Source organism: Ischnura elegans, chromosome X (genome assembly GCF_921293095.1).
Source record: "Ischnura elegans chromosome X, ioIscEleg1.1, whole genome shotgun sequence".
NCBI lineage: Eukaryota > Metazoa > Arthropoda > Insecta > Odonata > Coenagrionidae > Ischnura > Ischnura elegans.
Genome location: NC_060259.1, coordinates 98068171 through 98086924, shown reverse-complemented (window position 1 = coordinate 98086924; position 18754 = coordinate 98068171). Strand labels below are relative to the sequence as shown.

The 18754-nt window shown below is 35.7% G+C and overlaps 1 protein-coding gene across 1 annotated transcript in view; it reads right to left on the bottom strand.

Moving 5' to 3' along the window:
• Window positions 1-17886, bottom strand: part of LOC124170749 (adenosine kinase 2) — a 41639-nt gene extending 23753 nt beyond the window's left edge. Inside the window, exons 1-2 of the mRNA XM_046549676.1 lie at window positions 17726-17886; window positions 15282-15489 (exon numbers count right to left, since the gene is read on the bottom strand). Of these exons, the coding sequence (XP_046405632.1) occupies window positions 15282-15489; window positions 17726-17742 (225 nt within the window). The 5' untranslated portion in view covers window positions 17743-17886. The remainder of the gene's footprint in view (window positions 1-15281; window positions 15490-17725) is intronic.
• Window positions 17887-18754: the final 868 nt, after the last annotated feature.

The window sequence follows — 18754 nt, the reverse complement described above, 5'->3', positions numbered from 1 at the left end:
GTAAGTGAGAGGTGTCCTGTAAGTTGGTGGTGACCCATTGATAATCTCACACTTATGTTATATTTCAATTATTATGCTGTAATTATTTCAAGCAGCTGAAAGAATCCCTTTTATTACAAATACCATTTCTGGATAATTAAAAAGAAATTGGAAATCATAAAATTAAGTAAAGCAATTACAAACATGTATATTTTAAAAAAACTCAACGCATTTACACATTTTAATATGCAAACCTACCACTTGACAGTTCATTTAGGCGTGGATAAATCATTGATTTTGGTTTATTTCTGTACTAAATGCATTCTCTTTCAAATTAAGCAGTACATCCATAAGTCTACTTATGAATTAACATTTCCTTCAGATATACAAAATAATTTTTAACACTTCTATTAGATGCTACACACCAACATACATGCATCTACTCCGCTCTGGGGTCAGTCTCACTGACGTCACTTTCACTAACTTTGTCCTGGCTTTCATCAACAGTACATACTTAATTTAGAAATTTCTTCCATGTCAACCTCATGGCCCACAGTCAACAAATTAGAATAAATGCTCACATATCCAGCGCTTTTGCCAGCACTTTTTAAGGCTAAACACAACGGGCACATAGTGTGAATCTTGACCAAGAGATGGAATTACCATCGGGAGAACCTCAGCACCGTAGAATAGTAACTACGTCCCACATTTCCCAAAATCCACTGTCCCCCACCCATCAGTCGACCCCTCTAACGTTTTACTCCCCCTACGTAGCCCCCCAGAAAGCCTCTGGCACCCCAAATAATTGCTTTCTCAGGTTTCATGTTACGAAGACCATAAATCCTTCTAAATAAAATATCAAGTTACATGAGAACAATAGAAACGTGTTTCGCCCCTCCCCTTTTTTGTCAACTGACCTTTTTCAGCCAACCTTCTTCAAAGCTCCCAGTTACTGGAGGCCAAAAAGATTGAGTTACCGTTTTGGCCCGAATGTGTCTAACCATGACTTTCGGCAAATGATGAGGTATCTTGATTATATTGTAATATGTATTCATATTATGCATATAATTCAAAAGAAAATGACACCAAACACTGTATCTTGTCCCAACACAAAGAGAGTATTTTTGATATTTTCAAGCATGTTAAGCATGGAAGTACTATCCCGTGAAAAATTAAAATTGGAAGTGAAATGGCAAGTAGGAATGGATAGAGCCTGGAGTTCTATAGCCGACGACCTACCTTCCTGGTCCCCAATTTTTGAAACACTCTGATAGCATGAGTCACATATGTAGTGTTCTTCAGTGACAACCAATAACTTCCGGTAATTTGTGTTTTACCTCCGTATGATTTCAAGAATAGGAATGTGCACCAAATATAAAAATGAATGAGTCCAAATATGATGCATTTCCAATATAATTTAACTTTTTTACTCATTGTTCCATTACTTTTATAAAACCATTTATCAACGAATCATGAGTTCCTATCTCTGACCGCACCAAAAAGCGATGAGAAGTTTTCACTCCAACAGCATAATTTTGCTTTAATTAGCAGAATAGTATTAATATAACTGCCACTGATATATCCGATGATGAAAGTAGCAAGGATTACATGTAATAATTAGAAAAAGTAGGCATGTGCACAATAAGTTGAATCTTACACGTTAGTACACATATAATTGTGCGTCTTATATTTTCGATTTTCATCCATATATGACAGTTCAAGAAAAAGACAGGTGGCAAATTAAAAAAAAAATTCTGACTCAATCTAGTAGAAAATAAGACAGTTTTTGGATTTAGGCAAATAAAAATTCAAAAATAAATGGTACTCCATCTACAAAACTTGTTATAGATTGTAGAACCGTAAAAATTCAGGCTTGTGTTATTAGTATTAGACCCAAACAAGATGAGACAGACTGAAAACTCAAACTGCACAAATCACTTAGATCGCACGTTTCTGCCGAGAAAAAAAGACTTCACATTTCATCATCTTACACGGTCATTTCTTGCTCCCTTCCATATTCCCTCCAGTGAATAGCTTCTAAGAAGGTAAAGTTCCCAAACACCCAGAGAACACACTCCATCCCCACCAGAGTCCCTACCCTCCCATGCTTTCGCAGCCCCCTTCCCTCTCGCTGAGTGGCTGAGTCATTATAGTTCTCCCAACTCACCGCTGGCGACGCCCTTCGATGGGTCATATTTTGTCCTTATTATTTGATTTATTACTTTACACCTGCATATATCTTCATTTTAAAAGTTGCATCAGACTAGTAATCTGGCTAGAATTCTTTTGTTGTGACTATTTTATGTCAAAAATAATAATTTCAATTAATTACAACATGTAAAACTTACATTTCCAATTTATGTAAGTTTAGATAAGCTAGACAGAAAAAATCTAGTGCCTGTTATACATTAGCGAAGGTTTCATGTCGATAGTATTGTACTCATCATTCTAATTACGAAAATCGTTTAACAGGGCAATCACCTTTCATCTTAATAATATTTCTAATGGCAAATCTATTTTTCCTTCCACTTTTGGTGATAATTCAATGTTACCGAACCCCAATTTAACTAAACAAATAATTCATATTTAAACTTTTTATGTTCTTTATCACTCTACCTTAATTCAAAATATTGCATCAAAACAATGATCAACTTTCCCATCCAAGCGTGGAATATCCCTCGTCAACTTTAGTTAACATGCTTTTTTAAATGAGCTGCCTCTTACGGACTTAGAAATGTTCATTGATGCCTCAGTCCATTGGTTGTCATACACTTCAAGTGCTTCGTGGGAAAAAATAATTTGATATTTTTTAACTTAAAATTAGGATGGCAAAGAGCATTGCCAAGAAATGGTAAAACCTTTGTTTTTCCTATGAAATTTTTAAATTGAGACTTCGCAAACACTAGGTCTCTTTGACTGAACTCTTCTGGGCATTTCCACTGGGTTAATTTATCGATAATGGCCAACATTTTAACATTTGCCATGCCAAAGGTTTTTCGGATTGCCTCACAAAGGAAGCTATAGAAATAAAGCTGGAGGAAAATAACTTCAATAGAGATTCTGGGTACTCCATCAGCAATACCTGGAAACCTGTTCTACATGATATACTACAAAAGAGGGAAAACCCGAGAAGACGTAAATCAGTAACTAGAGCCATCTAGCGTCACAGAGCTAGCCAATCATGATGCAGTTGACTAAATTTGCTCGTTATTACGGTTAAAGAACATAATTTTTCAAAAAAAGGTCACATAAGGAAGTAGATTGTTTCATAAGTTGCATATAAGTGCAATAAAAGTACTAGGATCATACTTTTTAGTTTTTTTTTAATATTTTAACTAACTAAATTTATTGTAACAATTAAGGATGGTTTTGATAATGATAACAATTAATCTTAAATTTTTTCGGTTCTCGGTACCAGTCCGGTTCTCACCCATTAGTTTTCGGTTCTCAATACTCGGTTCCAAGAATGAACTAAATTATCTGAATTAATGGCAAATTTAAATGAACAACCACAAGAAGTGAATGAAAATAATTTCACTAAAAATGTAAATTAGCATGAAAGCTCTGTTAAAGAATATAAGATCGACCAATTTGTCACATTACATCAAGCAGTCACTGGTACTTCCTCAAGGTTTTGATTATAAAAATTCAATATTTTTACCCTATTTATTATTTTTTGGAAGAAATATTGCCTGCAGTACTGAACAGGCATTAACAGAAAAAAAGTAGTGATTGATGTTGATTTTGAAGGCCCGAAAATGGCCCTTGGAGCACAGTTAACATGCTCAGGATCAATACTGAAATTCCCCCAACTCCTGACCACATCATCTGTTAATTTGTTGTAACTTGTGAGTCAGTTCAAAATATATTCTGTATTCTGCAATGTTGCTTCAATTGTTACTTAAATTGACAACTTATTCGCATGCTTCACAGTCACCGTTCTTATAACCTCAACAATAAACTGCTCAACACGCTGATACAGCTACACTGTGGATAAACTGAGCGGCCGTGAGCTGAGCAAAATTGTAATGCAGTGCTGCATTCTGCAGGATAACCACACTTTTCGATGCCTTGCATAGGTTTATCAACTTCGGAATAATCTCTCAGATCACATCTTGCTTGTATGCCGAAGAATTACTGTACATGTACATGATTCAATCTTAAGACCACTTTCAGACGATACGAATTTCCGCCGGCCGCCGTTCACGGCACGCGGCATTGCAGAGAGTTGTCTCATCTGAGAACCACCCGAATTTCACATGAACGGCAGCTGGCAAAAAGTCAAATCATCTGAAAGCGGCCTCAATGTAGCATTGACTGTATTTCACGCCTTAGAAGGTGCATCACCAGGCCGGATTGAAATGGGGACCGTGCCGTCAATGGATTGATTCGACTCGTTTGACATAGAGACCTATGGTAAGTTGAATGAACGGCACCGTGTCGTGGATGGCAGCATGTGAAAAGTCCGCTCGTTTGAAAGCGGCTGCAGCTACGAAAATGTAACATTGTTTGCGAGAGCGACAAACTGACGAACCCTTAAATGCACGTGTTAGGGAGCAACTCTCAAAAGAAAAAAACGTGGACGTAATGTGATGGGAAAGTTTTGCATTTTTTTATCTTTTTATTTTACTTTTTGGCCTTGAATACGCTGCAGACCATTTCGGCTTTGGGTACCAAATTCAAATCCTCGCCACTGTTCCAAGCCGGTTCCAAAGTGCCCACTTTATGCAATCAGTTCTCAATACAGGTTCCACAGGCAAGAACCGGCAGTATCGAGAACTGGGTACCGGAACCAACCTATCTCTAGTAACAACGAGACTTAGCAACCTCTAACAAGTAAAACAATATTCAGCCCTGAGGATGAGCCCAGAGTTGGAGCTTGTAATGTTGGCCATTATGCATAAATTCACCCGGTGGGAATCCTGAGAAGAGTTTACCCATAATATTCGCCGGGAAAGCATCAAATCATATTTCACTTGGTCTCTTTCATCTTTAGGATATCAGTGATTCGAGTCAGAATGAACCTCTAATTTACGGACCCCACTATATTTTAATGTGTTCATTTGACAAATATTTAATGTTTCCATCATATATTTTGGCTACATTTGAAAGTTACATTTAAAACAGAACTGTAATCATTAGTACATATGTAATATCTATATCAAGAGAAATATCAATTTAATACTTTCAATCCCTGAAGGATGAATTAAAATATGCCATTCAAAGTTTTGGCCATTCTGATCAACTAGCTTTAAAATGTAGTGCTCTTTGTTACTGCAATTAAGTACTGATGCCATACTAAGTTCACACACAAAATTTCAACTGATGTAATTATAAGAGGGAATAGCAAAAATGGCTGAGTATTTCCTGGTCTACTGGTAGATCCAATTCACCTCTTCACCAGTGTTGTATGGAATGAAAATTCAAGCAAATCCACCAAATAACTATCATTTGCAAATTACATAACCATAAATCCCTATATTATTCTCGTATCATTATTACTTAATAGTGTTATTCACATCATGAGAAAAGGTGAAAAATCTAAAAATGAATTTTTATTTATACAAATGTGTTCACATCTAAATTTTTACCTCCAACAAGTGTTTATAAACATATTATGAGCTTTATTCTAAATATATTAATACACAAAGTTGTACAATAATAATGCAAAAAATTACACAGATAGGTAAATCTAACCTAAGTTTTTTTCAAGAATACATATTTTCCCAGAAAATTCTCATAAAACTACTTGAATCTAACAAATTTGTTGTTTGAAATGGCTAAATTATATTTATAAAGCAATTTCACTTAGATAAATATAAATTCATATTATGCACGAAATAAGAAAAAATACAAAGCACTGTTTCTAGAGTAAATTTCCCATCCTTCTTTTGCATCCGGGCTTTGGACCGGCAATGACAACAGGTGTAACAGAGTCAAGTATATCTTTAGATGTAAATCATAACAATATCGCTCCTATAAATTTGCTAGCAAGGTTTAAAAATAACAATTAAACATCTAACCTTAGCGTCTCCAAAATTTGCTCTAGGTGATGATGAACTCTGTTAATATGAACGCTAGAGTTCCATTTATAATTTGGAACCGATCAGCAGAACATCCAGAATGTAATTCTTGGCATTGATTTTCAATAAATGCAATATGTAGGTTTTTAGTTATTCTAACTTATAAACAAATACCTTGAGCACCTTCCTTGACTGGGACATTAAGTGCCGGAATGGGCCGAGATAATCCCCACGGACAATAAGAAAGGGTCAGACCTCTCGCGCTTAGGGACCCTAATGGCGCTTGGTACCCACTTGGCATGCTTGACCGCAAAGCCGTGGAAACACGGCCTTCGTAGGGAAAGGGTAAAGTATGAACGGAGAGGAAGGAAGATAATAAAAACCATTCACAGGGACATCTTTTCAACCTTAAAATTACTTAACATCATTTTTCCCTGAATACATTAACTTGTTACCTCAAAACACTAATCAAAATGATGAATTAAAAAAAATACACTTGGGATGTCATACACAAACAAGCGATATTATTGAATTCATTTTCAGCACTCAAAATTATTGAAGCAAAAGTAAGCAGCAACTTTTCCATTTTATTTCCTAAGGTGCTGGATTATTCCTTACATGTGCAGTTCTAATTCTAACAAAATCATAATAAAATTTAAGAATAAGTGCATTTTGCAAGTTTCAAAAATAATATTAAGTACAGTCAAATTCAATATTATTGCAATTGAATTAATTGAGCAATGCACTTTCATTTCCCATGCAATTTCACCATAGCTTGGAAATGAAGTTTAGGTACTTTCTGTTCAAAAGGTTTGAACCTCCACTCTTGGGTGTTCACAATGGATAGCTCACAGCATTATCACAATGCTAACTCACTCAATGCGAATGGTTGAGTCTGATTACAAATTTTCTTGTCAAACTCATTGCACAGGAACGAACCACTCTTCCAAGGACACAAAATCAAACATAATCGTTACTGGCAGATGTATTATTTGCAGCGATATTGTGGCAGATCTCATCAGAAGACTATAGTGTTACCGCTATGATATATGTATTCTTTGACGGACTGGCCATTGTACGAGGGAAAGTGAATTTCTGGAGGAGGATTTTTTTCCCAGGATGAGGTGCAGCATTCATGAAGACTTACATTTCTCTTAAATGATGCAGTAAAAAATATTGTCGGAGATGTGAATTTTGATCAAATTTCCCTCCTTCTAGTACTACATGTTGTACAAATAAAAAAGTTCAAACCTAAATTGGTCAAATGTTTGCAATCCCTCAATTGAACCTGGCGTTTTCTTATAATGAATGGTTTCCTATGCATTTTTATCATTCATCACCTTCACGCTATGACAATAAAATCTATTATCTGCTAAAGGACTATCCATTATCTAAATCAATGGGCAAATCAAGAAGAAATAGCATAATATGCATAGTTATTCTAGCTAACCACTTGGAGCACCACTATCGGCTAGCTGTATCTTCTTGAGACTACATACGGTGACAACGCCGATTTAATGGGCTAAAATAAACTATAGTGAATCAAAGTTTAATGGCACTAGTACCTATATGGGAAACCCATCTGGAAAATAAACTCACAAAAACATAGCTTTCATGATTACCATCCCTAAGGCAAGTAGGTTGAGGTTGAATTAAACTTAAAAGGCATTAACTTCTATTACACATTGAAACCATAATTGTCAGGACTTAATTAAAAGACAAAGTAATGATGGGTAGAGTAAAAACTCCCTCAATGAGGAAGTCCATCTCATCTAGAAGCACAGAGATTTACAGCTCATTAATTATCAATAGCTGAAAAATATTAAGCAGCTATGCACATGTTACATCAGTATTTCAAAACCACTTCAGACAAACGTATATCATACAACCATGCATTATACACCAGTGATATACAGAATCTTACATTATCATGCAAGAAACATTTGCTATAACCCACAGAAAAATTTTTGAGTGCCCTTGGACGTGAGCATTATTTTATAAACATTTGGTATAGGTTACATTTGGCAGGATTTCACAAAAGAAATGGTATCCAAAACAATGTTAGGGAAATTTTGATCAGGGAGAGTACTCAGTAGCTAACAGCTTAAGAATATGTATCATGTCACAGGAAGACCATACTGATCCATCCATGATCCACCATCATGAGGAAACAACATTTTTTTTATCACTATTGATTTAAAAAATCAACAGATTTCTTCTTACAGCATGTAAGGTTTCCTCCTATTGTTAAAGAGCATACTTTTAGCAGTGAATTTCACTACAGACATGCAAACTGTGAATTCAATGAGCCCATTCATGCGACTTTCATAATGACAATGGAGGAAAAAGACATAATACCCTGAACAAGCAATTACTTCAGGCTGCATACCATTATAATGCCATTCAGTGCAAATTTTCAGCATGGAGCCTTAACTTATTCTCTGAAATGGATTCTAGTCTTCAATAGAAATGTTCAGCTCTTTATCATACAAGCAATATACACAGATCAAGGAAATCAATCACAGATTTCATGCAGAACAAGTGCCTACAATGCAAAAAATGTATTGTTAACTGAATCCACTTGCCTGATGTTACTTAAAGGAATCCCCAGTGTTCCTGATGTCCAAGGCATTGGATCAAGCTGGCATTATGAAAGTAGGATCAACAATTAATGTCATGTAGTTCTAAAATATTTCCTCAGAGAACGATTGCAGAATACAGTATAAATGAAAACAACTTCAGCCTTCATATATTTTACTGCTGAGAAAAATGCTTGTTTGGAAGCATACTTATGTGCCTAGATAATATCCATTTCAGAGAAAACATCCCACAAAAAGGCCCATTGTAAAATAATTTTCAGGCCTGATCACGTAAGGTACTGAATCATTCAAAAAGAATTTCACGAAGCAAAGGAAATCAAAGAGAACTTTTGATTGTATCAGATATTATAGCTGAATATTAATTAATGCCTTCAAAATGAAACTAGCCCTCCGATGTGATCAGATGTGGCTGGCTACAAAATAATGGAATGCAGAGCACCCGAGTTGAAACTTACAGGGAAAATGGATTAACAAGCAGGGATATGCTACTAGAGATTAAGACCACAACCCTACTGCCTGTACGTGAATGCATAAATTTGGAATCAGTACACACAATTCCACTTGCCAACGATGACTTTGAACACTAGATAGCTTAGGCTTAGCCATCACTAGAAAATGAGAATACAAGGTATACAAATATACTACATAAAGGGTATCTGTATGTATAAGAGAAATCTGATAATATATCAGCCACATTAAATACTAGTAATTAGTACTCAAATCATATTCAGCATGCATGAATCACCACTAGTAAAAAATTAGCCATTTTGTATAGAGTGCGTTCCACATTCAGTTGACAGTAGGGGCTCTTATAGAGATTCATTTGCCATGTTAATCTCCATAAGGCCCAAAGAGCAGTGTTGTCCATAGCAGCATGAAAATTATTATTGTGATATGCACTGTTTAATGATGTATTCTAATGTAGAAAGAGATGCTGCATTCATTGGTGCCTAAAGTTTATTTGATAAAAATTGCAGCAAAGGCTGTAAAATACATTTTCATAAATTTCCGTTTCAAATGTGTGTTTTTTTTACTTTATCTTGTTCTCGTAATTATCGCCTGACCGTTACTTACATTGGATTGAATCTTCTACACAAAAATTTTTCATACTCTTTTCTCTTTGAAGGTTATCACCAACTTTACATTAACTGAAGTTAAAATGTTGTTATATCAACGTAACACCCTTTGCTACAAGAAAATTTGGATTTCTGCCAGGTAAAAAGTAGTCACTTAATAGCTTACATTTCTTACTTCGTAGTTCTCTGTATGCTGAGTATTAAATTGGGAGAAAACTGCCAAGTTATTTTTAGTGAACAAATCATTAACTTACATCAATTCCGAAGGGAGTTATATGGTTTTGATCTAAAAAAAATATCATGGTGCCGCTCGGCCGAGCTCCTTGCTTTGGCTTGCACGGTGAGGGAAAATTCTTGGTCGGAAAAGGAGCCTTTTGTCAATGCATACTGTGAAATATACAACTATCCAGGATACAGCCACAACTATGTGTATCCTGAACAGACAATACTCATTGTCGTAACAGAAATGTTAATACAGTAAACTCTTGATTATACAAAGTCAGTGTGACCAGAAAATGGGCACTTCATAATATTGAGTTTCATAATTTCAAACATTTGTAATAAGTGGCAACATTTTTTTTTTGTTCCTACCACCCTTTTCCAGTCTTTCTTAGCCTTGTTTAACGTTTTTGGTGGCTATTTAAGATGGAATTTTTAAAAAATGCTCTTTCTTGTTGATTTTAAGGTGTGAAAAATCATACGACCCTAAACTTCCCATTCTTTCAAGTTGAATATCAATGATCTTGCTAAAGATGCTAAAGAAATTCCCGTACAATTTAGAAAACGCATTCAAATAATATCTTCAAAATTTTTTTTCAAGAATTTTGTGGTTAGTAGCGAATAGTAACTATTATCTTCGCAAAAGATATTTGTTTCCAACACCAACAAGATTTTAACGGCAGCCCGCCTAACTGCCATTTGTAACGCCCTCTATCGCTCAGTGACAAGAAAAAAATTTACAGTCATAGCCTGTTTCCAAAATAACCTTAGTAGGTTAACATTTGTAGTTCCTTCCGTAACGTCAGGTGAATGTACGTTCTTTTAAATTAGTTATTTCATTATGATTCAGTTACGATCATAAATTACGTAGGATATGATTTTGTACCGGCGAATATTTGGCATAAATTCTTTTCAGGAGGATATGATAGAACATTAAAAACATTTGTCATATGCATCCACTAAACTTCATGCACTGAAGTACTCAGTACAACGTATAAAAGCGATAATAAAATAAATATTCTTCTCCAACTACTGTTAGAAGACTTAAATAACACAGGTAAAAACCGCGGCAGCTTTGAAAAATGACTAGGTTACTTCTCCATAGATAAATGGTCAATAAGGTTCATCTAATGACTCTAAAAAACTGCCTTGATAAACACAGAAATATTCTGGAAAATCATTGCCTTTTAACTAGAGATGTGCGAATAGTATCCGCGAATATTCAAACACTAGAAAGTATTCAATATTTGAGGTCTCGAATAATTATGGTAAAAGTATGACCTCGAATACTTTGACTTTCGCGCCATACACTGTCGCACGCACGTCGTTGGTAGTTGACTTGGAAACAATGTAGAGGACTCCAGTCATTTAGTGCATGCAGTGCCATTTTAGGCAAGTTGACGAACTACACCAAATTCGCGGAAAAGAGTGGTGAACAGATATCGTTCGACATGGGGAACCAAAAATGATCAGAGGGAAAAATCCAAAAATGAACGTTTAGTATGCATTGCGCAATTCTAGCATTCGATGCATTCCAAATTTGAGATATTCGAATATTCGAGGTATGATTTAATATTCGAGTTAGAGAAATCTGTTATTTGACCCACCTCTAGTTTAAACATATAAATGCACTATATCGCTTTGACGCTCTCCATTTTCACAGCAATTGATCACTTTAAATTTCTCTTCCAGGTTAAATGATTTTTCGTGATAGCTTCTTGATTTTTCTACCTGCATTCCTATTTTTTGTCATTGTTCTCTCGGTTTGTACTCCGTATGGCTCTATCAAAATCACCCACTGCTGGGCAACTGCTGCACTGTATTCCTGAGACGCAGAGGGCCAACGACTGCTGGGAGGGAATGAAGCCATTGCGTTTGAGACTCTCTGGCGGACCCTTCTACGTGTTGATGGTATTCATACGGAACTCAGGCACCACTCCATTTCTCCCCTGTGAATACCGATAGCCTTGAAGGCTTAAGGCGTAGACCCTCTACGTTTAAGTCAATTCGCCCAATAACCTATGATGGCAAAAATTACGTCTCAAACAGTATTGCTTTCAAAAATCTCATTTCCACTAGCTCCACACTTAATTAATCATCTAAATTCACTAATGCTATTCTTTTAAGGAGGCGAGATAAATGACTTTGGTAGGCCGGCTATCTGGACTGCATGACGAGTAATGCTTTTGGCCATTGCACAACAATGGATTTTGATTAATGCATGAATAAAGAAGAAGATTTGAGGCAAGCAATACTATAAATTTGCATAAAATTATAGCAATTTCATGTTTACTTAGTGCAAGTTCACATTTTATCAAGAGAACGTTAAAGGTATTTGATAAGGCTACCCAGCGTTGGGATGTTTCCCTGTGTAATGATTTTGCACTATATCGACATTGCGCTAGGCGGGGCATGGGTGTACCGAGGGTGGAGGCAGAAATCTAAGTCTCCATTGCATTTTTCCAATTATTTACTTGCTTAAAATGCTTAAATAAACTTAGACACATGCCGTGTTTGATCTAATTCTTTTTTGAATTACGTGCACATCACTAATATTTCAATCTAATAAGAGTATAATACGAATTGCCGAAAGTCATTGTTAGACACCTTTTGGGCTAATTGGTGACACACGCAGTAGTTGACCTCCAGAAACAGGGAACTTTGAATCGGGTAAGCTGAAAAAGGTCACCGGGCCAGAAAGGGGGAGGCATGAAAAGAGGTTTCTTTTTTCTCATGTAACTTGATAGTTTCTTTCCAAGCTAAGGTCTTCAGATCGTAAAATCAGGTCGTAGGTAAATAGATCCATGCGTGAGCTGGAATCTTTTCTTTGATTTTGGATAAAAGGAAAGCTTAGAGGGGGGAGGTGAGTGCTGAATGGAGGGGGATAGTGGATCTCAGGAAATGCACTTATGTTACTATCCCACGGCATTGAGCATCTCCCTATGGTAGTTTCATCTTGTGGGGAAGATTCAAACTATATGCCCGTGGTTATTAGCCTTAAGTGACACATTGCATATATTTCCTCTCATTTTCATCAAACGATGGATGTAGGAAAATTATATATCAGGCCCGCTATTATTTGAGCTATGAATTACTATTCGAATTCGATATTCGAGTTCGAGAAACCTGCTATTTGACCCATCTCTAGTTTTCAATGATTCTTTGTTTTAATGATGTTTTTAATTATGGTTTATAATGATGTTATTGATGCAAATGATTTCATTAAATTTGAAATAAAAAGTTGATTTTTAAAATCTATTTAGTATAACCCTATTTATTTATATATTCATCAAGTGAAATAGATGAATGACATTTAATATGCTTTGTGCAATTCTAGTATTCGAGGTATTTGAACATTGAGATATTAGAGTATTCGAGCTATGATTTACCATTCGCATTTGATATTCGAGTTTGAGAAATCTGCTATTCGACCAATCTATAGTTTTTACATTTATCAGAGGTGACGAAATTACTTAAGACAGCAAACAATATGGTAATAAAAGAGGGTTTGGGTTTCTGTAGGAGATGAGGACCACTTTTAAGTCCACCGTAAACTTTACTTGGAGCGAAAAATAAATTTAAATCACTCATTTGTATTCGTCAGAGTGCCGTGGAAGTGGAAATAAACGTTCCGCTCGTCAATTTTTACATTACAATTTTTAACTTCATTATTCATCTAGTGTATAATGAATTAGTACACTAATACCATAACAAAAGATGTTTCAACGTGTATTCCAGCAAGGAATTGCCCTTTTCACTTAAAAATTCCTTTATTTTCCGTCGCTTTTCGTGCAATCTCAAATTCTTTGTTTGAACTAAACCATTTTGTCACTCTGTTATGAGTGTTTGCATAAGTTAACAGGATGCGTGCCAGAGGAGAGGCAGTTTGGCTACGCTGTTCTCCATAAGGCCTGTACTGTCGACTAAATGTGGAACACACAATAATACTTGTTTTCCCAAAATCCATTTGAAATATAAACATGAGTAAGACGATCTTCCATCAGAAGAAACAAATGACAAGAACATTACACAGCATTTCCAAGATAGTAAATGTTAATAAGCACCATTCATCTATAGAACACCCTTAGTAAGCATTTCACTGGGATTCACAGAAAATTTGTAGTTCCATTCACCAAAAATACCAACTATAACGTGGAGTGGCTTAGTATGAAAATTGTTAAAATTTCAATGCTTGGACAACTTTTCATCATCCTTAAGACACTACTATATCATGCCCCCAATGGCAAAATGCTTGAACCCATTTCTCAATAGGTAACAATAAGATGAAAATAATAAGAGAGCTGACTTAAAAGTTGACCCCAATGTGAATGCCACCTACCTTGGCAGAGAATGGGTTCAAATGCATAATATCACAGAGTGATTATTGATATCACTAAGATTCTTTATCCACCAACATGTTACATGAGAAATTAATACCAAGCATCAAAACAAAAGAAGTTAGTGCTTCCAAAATAGATTCATCTATACTGCACTACCACTAACTAAGATCCTCATAGGACAAATACTATTATCTAGCAAAATCCATTGGGAACTACCCACCTTCAATAAAAGAAGAAATAGGTTTTTAAGTGAAAGAATTAAAATTTACAATAACAAATGGCTAAATACCCACTCTCTCATTGGGCACACGCAGGGGGAGTCAACGCTCAGTGCTGTTACTGACCAAAGGAGAGGATTGCATACTGTTAGCCTCCCTGAGTGAAATCCGAGATGGCACTATGCAGGGGCTTTTGAGTCATCTAGCAACACACCCTCTGGTCACCAAGGACTAACATTTGAGCTCTGGTCAATCAGCAACGAGTGCTCAAGCGAGTAGAGGCCAAAAAGACCACACAGAGAAATGACTGAGCGCTCACTCTGAGCCGCTAAACAGCGGGCACATTCATGGGGAAATTCCACAGCCATTGTGGTAGTACTCTGAGTGCAAACTCTCCTGAATGTGCCCATCAGTAACAAAAGTTTTATCTAATCTATAGCTTGAAAGCAATAAAATTATTGCATGCTGATTAAAGCAATAAAAAAGGACTCAAACTGTTATAATTCTATGCAACTCAATTACATATAACATAATAGCCAATTACACTCCACAGTTGCCTTTTAAGCAAAGAGAAAAGCATTTCAATTTTAACCTGTATTAGCAATATCTGGAATGAAAATAAAAATTAGCACAATATAAAAATATGCACAAAAATTAAAGCCTGCAAGTTTACTATCACTAAAAACTAGTTGAGATATTAACCTATGCATTAAAAACATGGCACAAATTCAAGAAAAATATGAATTAAAACTAAAATTTACCAAAAATTCTTGGAGAGTCCACATTCTCCTGCTTTTGGTGGAAAAATTGAGCTAAATAATCTTACTTGTGCCACCTCGAGGGCATTGAGTGTCGCTCCACCAGCAGAGTAGTCAACTTCATATTTGTCCACCATTTCTTGATAGAGAGGAATGTGTTTCTCTTCTGCCAATATTGCATCATTAGGCTTCAGATCATATTTAGCAAGGAACTCTTCATCTGCGGCAATAGTCATGTCAAGCAATGGGTTGCCAAGCCCCAATATTTGTCCTTCCCTGAAAATATGACAAATTACATTATATCATTGAACCTTAATTATGCGAACATGTAAATCTTCACCACACTTGACAAGTAAAGCAGAGCAGTAGACAACATGTCACACAAAATGTTCAAGGTTAGTTTGGATTTGTGAGGATATAGGTCACTTTAACCAAGCAGGAGAGATGTGAATTTCACGTGGTCAGGGTAGGGATACAGGGCACTGTAAGGATTTATTTTGGGTGACCGAAGACTTCTTCCAGGATTTGAACCTAGGACCCTTTGATTATCAGTCTACATCTACATACTACCCCACAAGCCACCTAAAAGACGTGTGGTACGGGGTGTTAGGACACCAGCCATTTGCACATAAAAAGGAAATGCTCTAACGAAATTACGATTGGCATTTATGGTTCTAGGGAAAAAAGGAATTCGCATTTGCAGTCAAGTGCTCCATCCACCGCACTTTCACAACATTATTCTATACAAATAAATTTGCTGACTCTCATTACATGTGCAATCAATTATTTCTCAGTTTGACATTTCCTAAATATATGCAATGCATAGTAATAAACAATGCTATACCAATAGCAAGTAACTAGAGTGATATACTAAGGGAAAACTGTTTAGAAATAAAATGAAATGAAAAAAATGACTTCTGAAACAAAAATGCATGAATGTACATATTCTCTAAATAATTCGCACAGAAGTGAATAATAACAATATTATTACAATCAGATTTTATCATTATTTAATATCCACTTCAAATATCATTAAAAAAAAGGATGACAACATTACAGAACTTATGGCGAGATATTAACATCCAACAGGTGTAAAGTCAACTGACCACAAAGGTATTTTGTATATCAATCATATCTAATGGGCAAAATCAAAAACATTCATTCACTATAGCCTTCACACAATTTAACTATTCACATTTAGATTCTTGGCTCCTCTTCCAAATCAAAAAAGGGCCGCACCATCTGGCAGTTGCAGAGTGACTATTCATTCAAAATAGAACACATTATGCAACAACCTGACATTATAAAAAAATATTATTTCAACAATAGCAGTATGTATTAAAATGAGTATCTTGGGGTAAAATTAGCATTTCAAATATCGAGTAAAAATATAGCAGAATACAAGCCATATGATTAGGAAGTTTTTTGTTATCATAATAATCAGAAAATAAAGTTAATTAGGCAGGTTTCCTATCGCATGTATCGGAATGAAGAATATACTGTATTTTCCAACATAAAAAATACACAAATCAAGGATAAAATAAATGGGTACCCACCGTCTACTGCCGACATAAATAAATAAGAAATATAAGCATTTTCTATGTTGCTCTAGTAAATGTTAAAGTGTTGTAGGAAAATCAAAATCAATGTAAAAATTAAGTTGAAAAGGCAATACGATACGAAGGGCCAACCATGATTAGGTGCTGAATTCAACTTTACCTCTTTAGGACCTTCATAGTAATCTGCAAAATGAAATTCGCATTTGTAATGTGTTTTGAATACCAAGACGGTCCACACATTTATACTTCATATTGTTAAATTCTTAATGCGGAAATTTATCCTCTAATGCCTCGTATAAGAAAAGTAATAATTCTCCTCCGACAGGTAATTAAATGATAATTAATGATAAACACGAGAAAAACAAGGACACTAGTCAGAGTGCTTTCCTTGCCGACACTACAAGTTGCGACTACGAAGATAACACATTCGAAAATATTAACAACCGCAGGTGATCCAAGAACACCTAAATCGATGAGTAACAACATAGAACACCTAAAACATAAATCTGTCAATTATTATTCCATGCAAAACTTGTTAATAGAGAAGTCTAAGATTAATGGATATCCAAATTAATCCTCCAACGACCCAACAACCTCACTGCGACCACTAGTCATCACAACCAAAAGTTCCTTAAATTGACTTAAAGTTTAGATTTCCAGAAGTACCTTGAGTGTTTAAAGTGGATTTTAATACAAGTTAAGGAACGGCATAACAAAAAGTGGTACGGCACTGATTTCAACGTTAAAAGACAGCACGCGCAACTGATTTCTTCAGAATCATGAGCTTAAAAGGTACATAAGGGAATTTTATCGAAATACTGCAGTTCAAAATTTAAATTGTAAATGACCGCATGGAAGCATTTCCAAATCAAAACATCAGTTTTATGAGGCATTAAATTGAAAGAACTGAGTAATTACCGGTAAAATATCAAATATATGAGGGTAAAACTTACTTGATAATGTCTCCCATATTGACAAGCTGCTTAAATCTATGATTTCAACAGCTCAACAGCCTCGAACTCATAGACGGACACGACCCGGTGATAACCCTGATTTTATTGGGATAAGTCGGCATGGGACTTATGCAATTGCGTTGGGCTCGCATAGGCACAACGGCCAGCACAAAATTGTCACACATTTGCTGGCAAACAGTGCTGCCAACCTTTAAAAGTTTGCCTTTCCTAAAAATCGAAGTTTGGTTCTAAACTCGTATTGATGTGCTTTATTTTCCCTTAAAAAATGTTTGAATATTTACAATGATTTACAGCCACGGAATACTCAGAAGAATTTCACTATGCTGAAATAAATAATTTGTCCAAAAAACCAGTGAATGTTGGTATTACTCGCACCGTCTTCCCGCGTAACAGTTACGATTTAAATTTGGTGTCATGATTGTCATGGTCATGAACATACATGTATGTTCATGGTTATGATCTTAGACCATTTAAGCCACTAGCTTATATGGTCTAAGGTTATGCTTGACTCATGATACATTTTTCCTGCGCATCTTTAAACTGGAGTCGTTGGGTGAACGGCTGCATGCTACTCCTTTCGAGGACTTTATATATGACCATGCGTTCCTTATGATTTCAAAAATACTAAGGGATAACGGATGCGTAAAATTTTTCCATTGTGGCTCGACTATGGTTACGTAAAATGACTCTTCTGGCCTTCAATCTTGCTCTCTCTATGTGGTGTCATTATTCTCGACACAGAGTATATACTCTGTGCTCTCGAGTAAAAAGCTCTCCTTTCTCGAGCCATTTTCTGCTACATTTCCTCATGAAGTTATCCAACGTTGGCTACGTAGACGAAAGTAAAAAATTTAATCAGAAACTACCATCGTCCGACTGTTTCTATGGTGCGGGATATTATTTTGTTTGGGAATAGGTCTATGAATAAGTTACGTTTTGCTGCTTCCCTGATAAAAATAAACTCCGCCATTGTGGAGAGGTGTACCCTCCAATGAGGGTAAGGGAAGG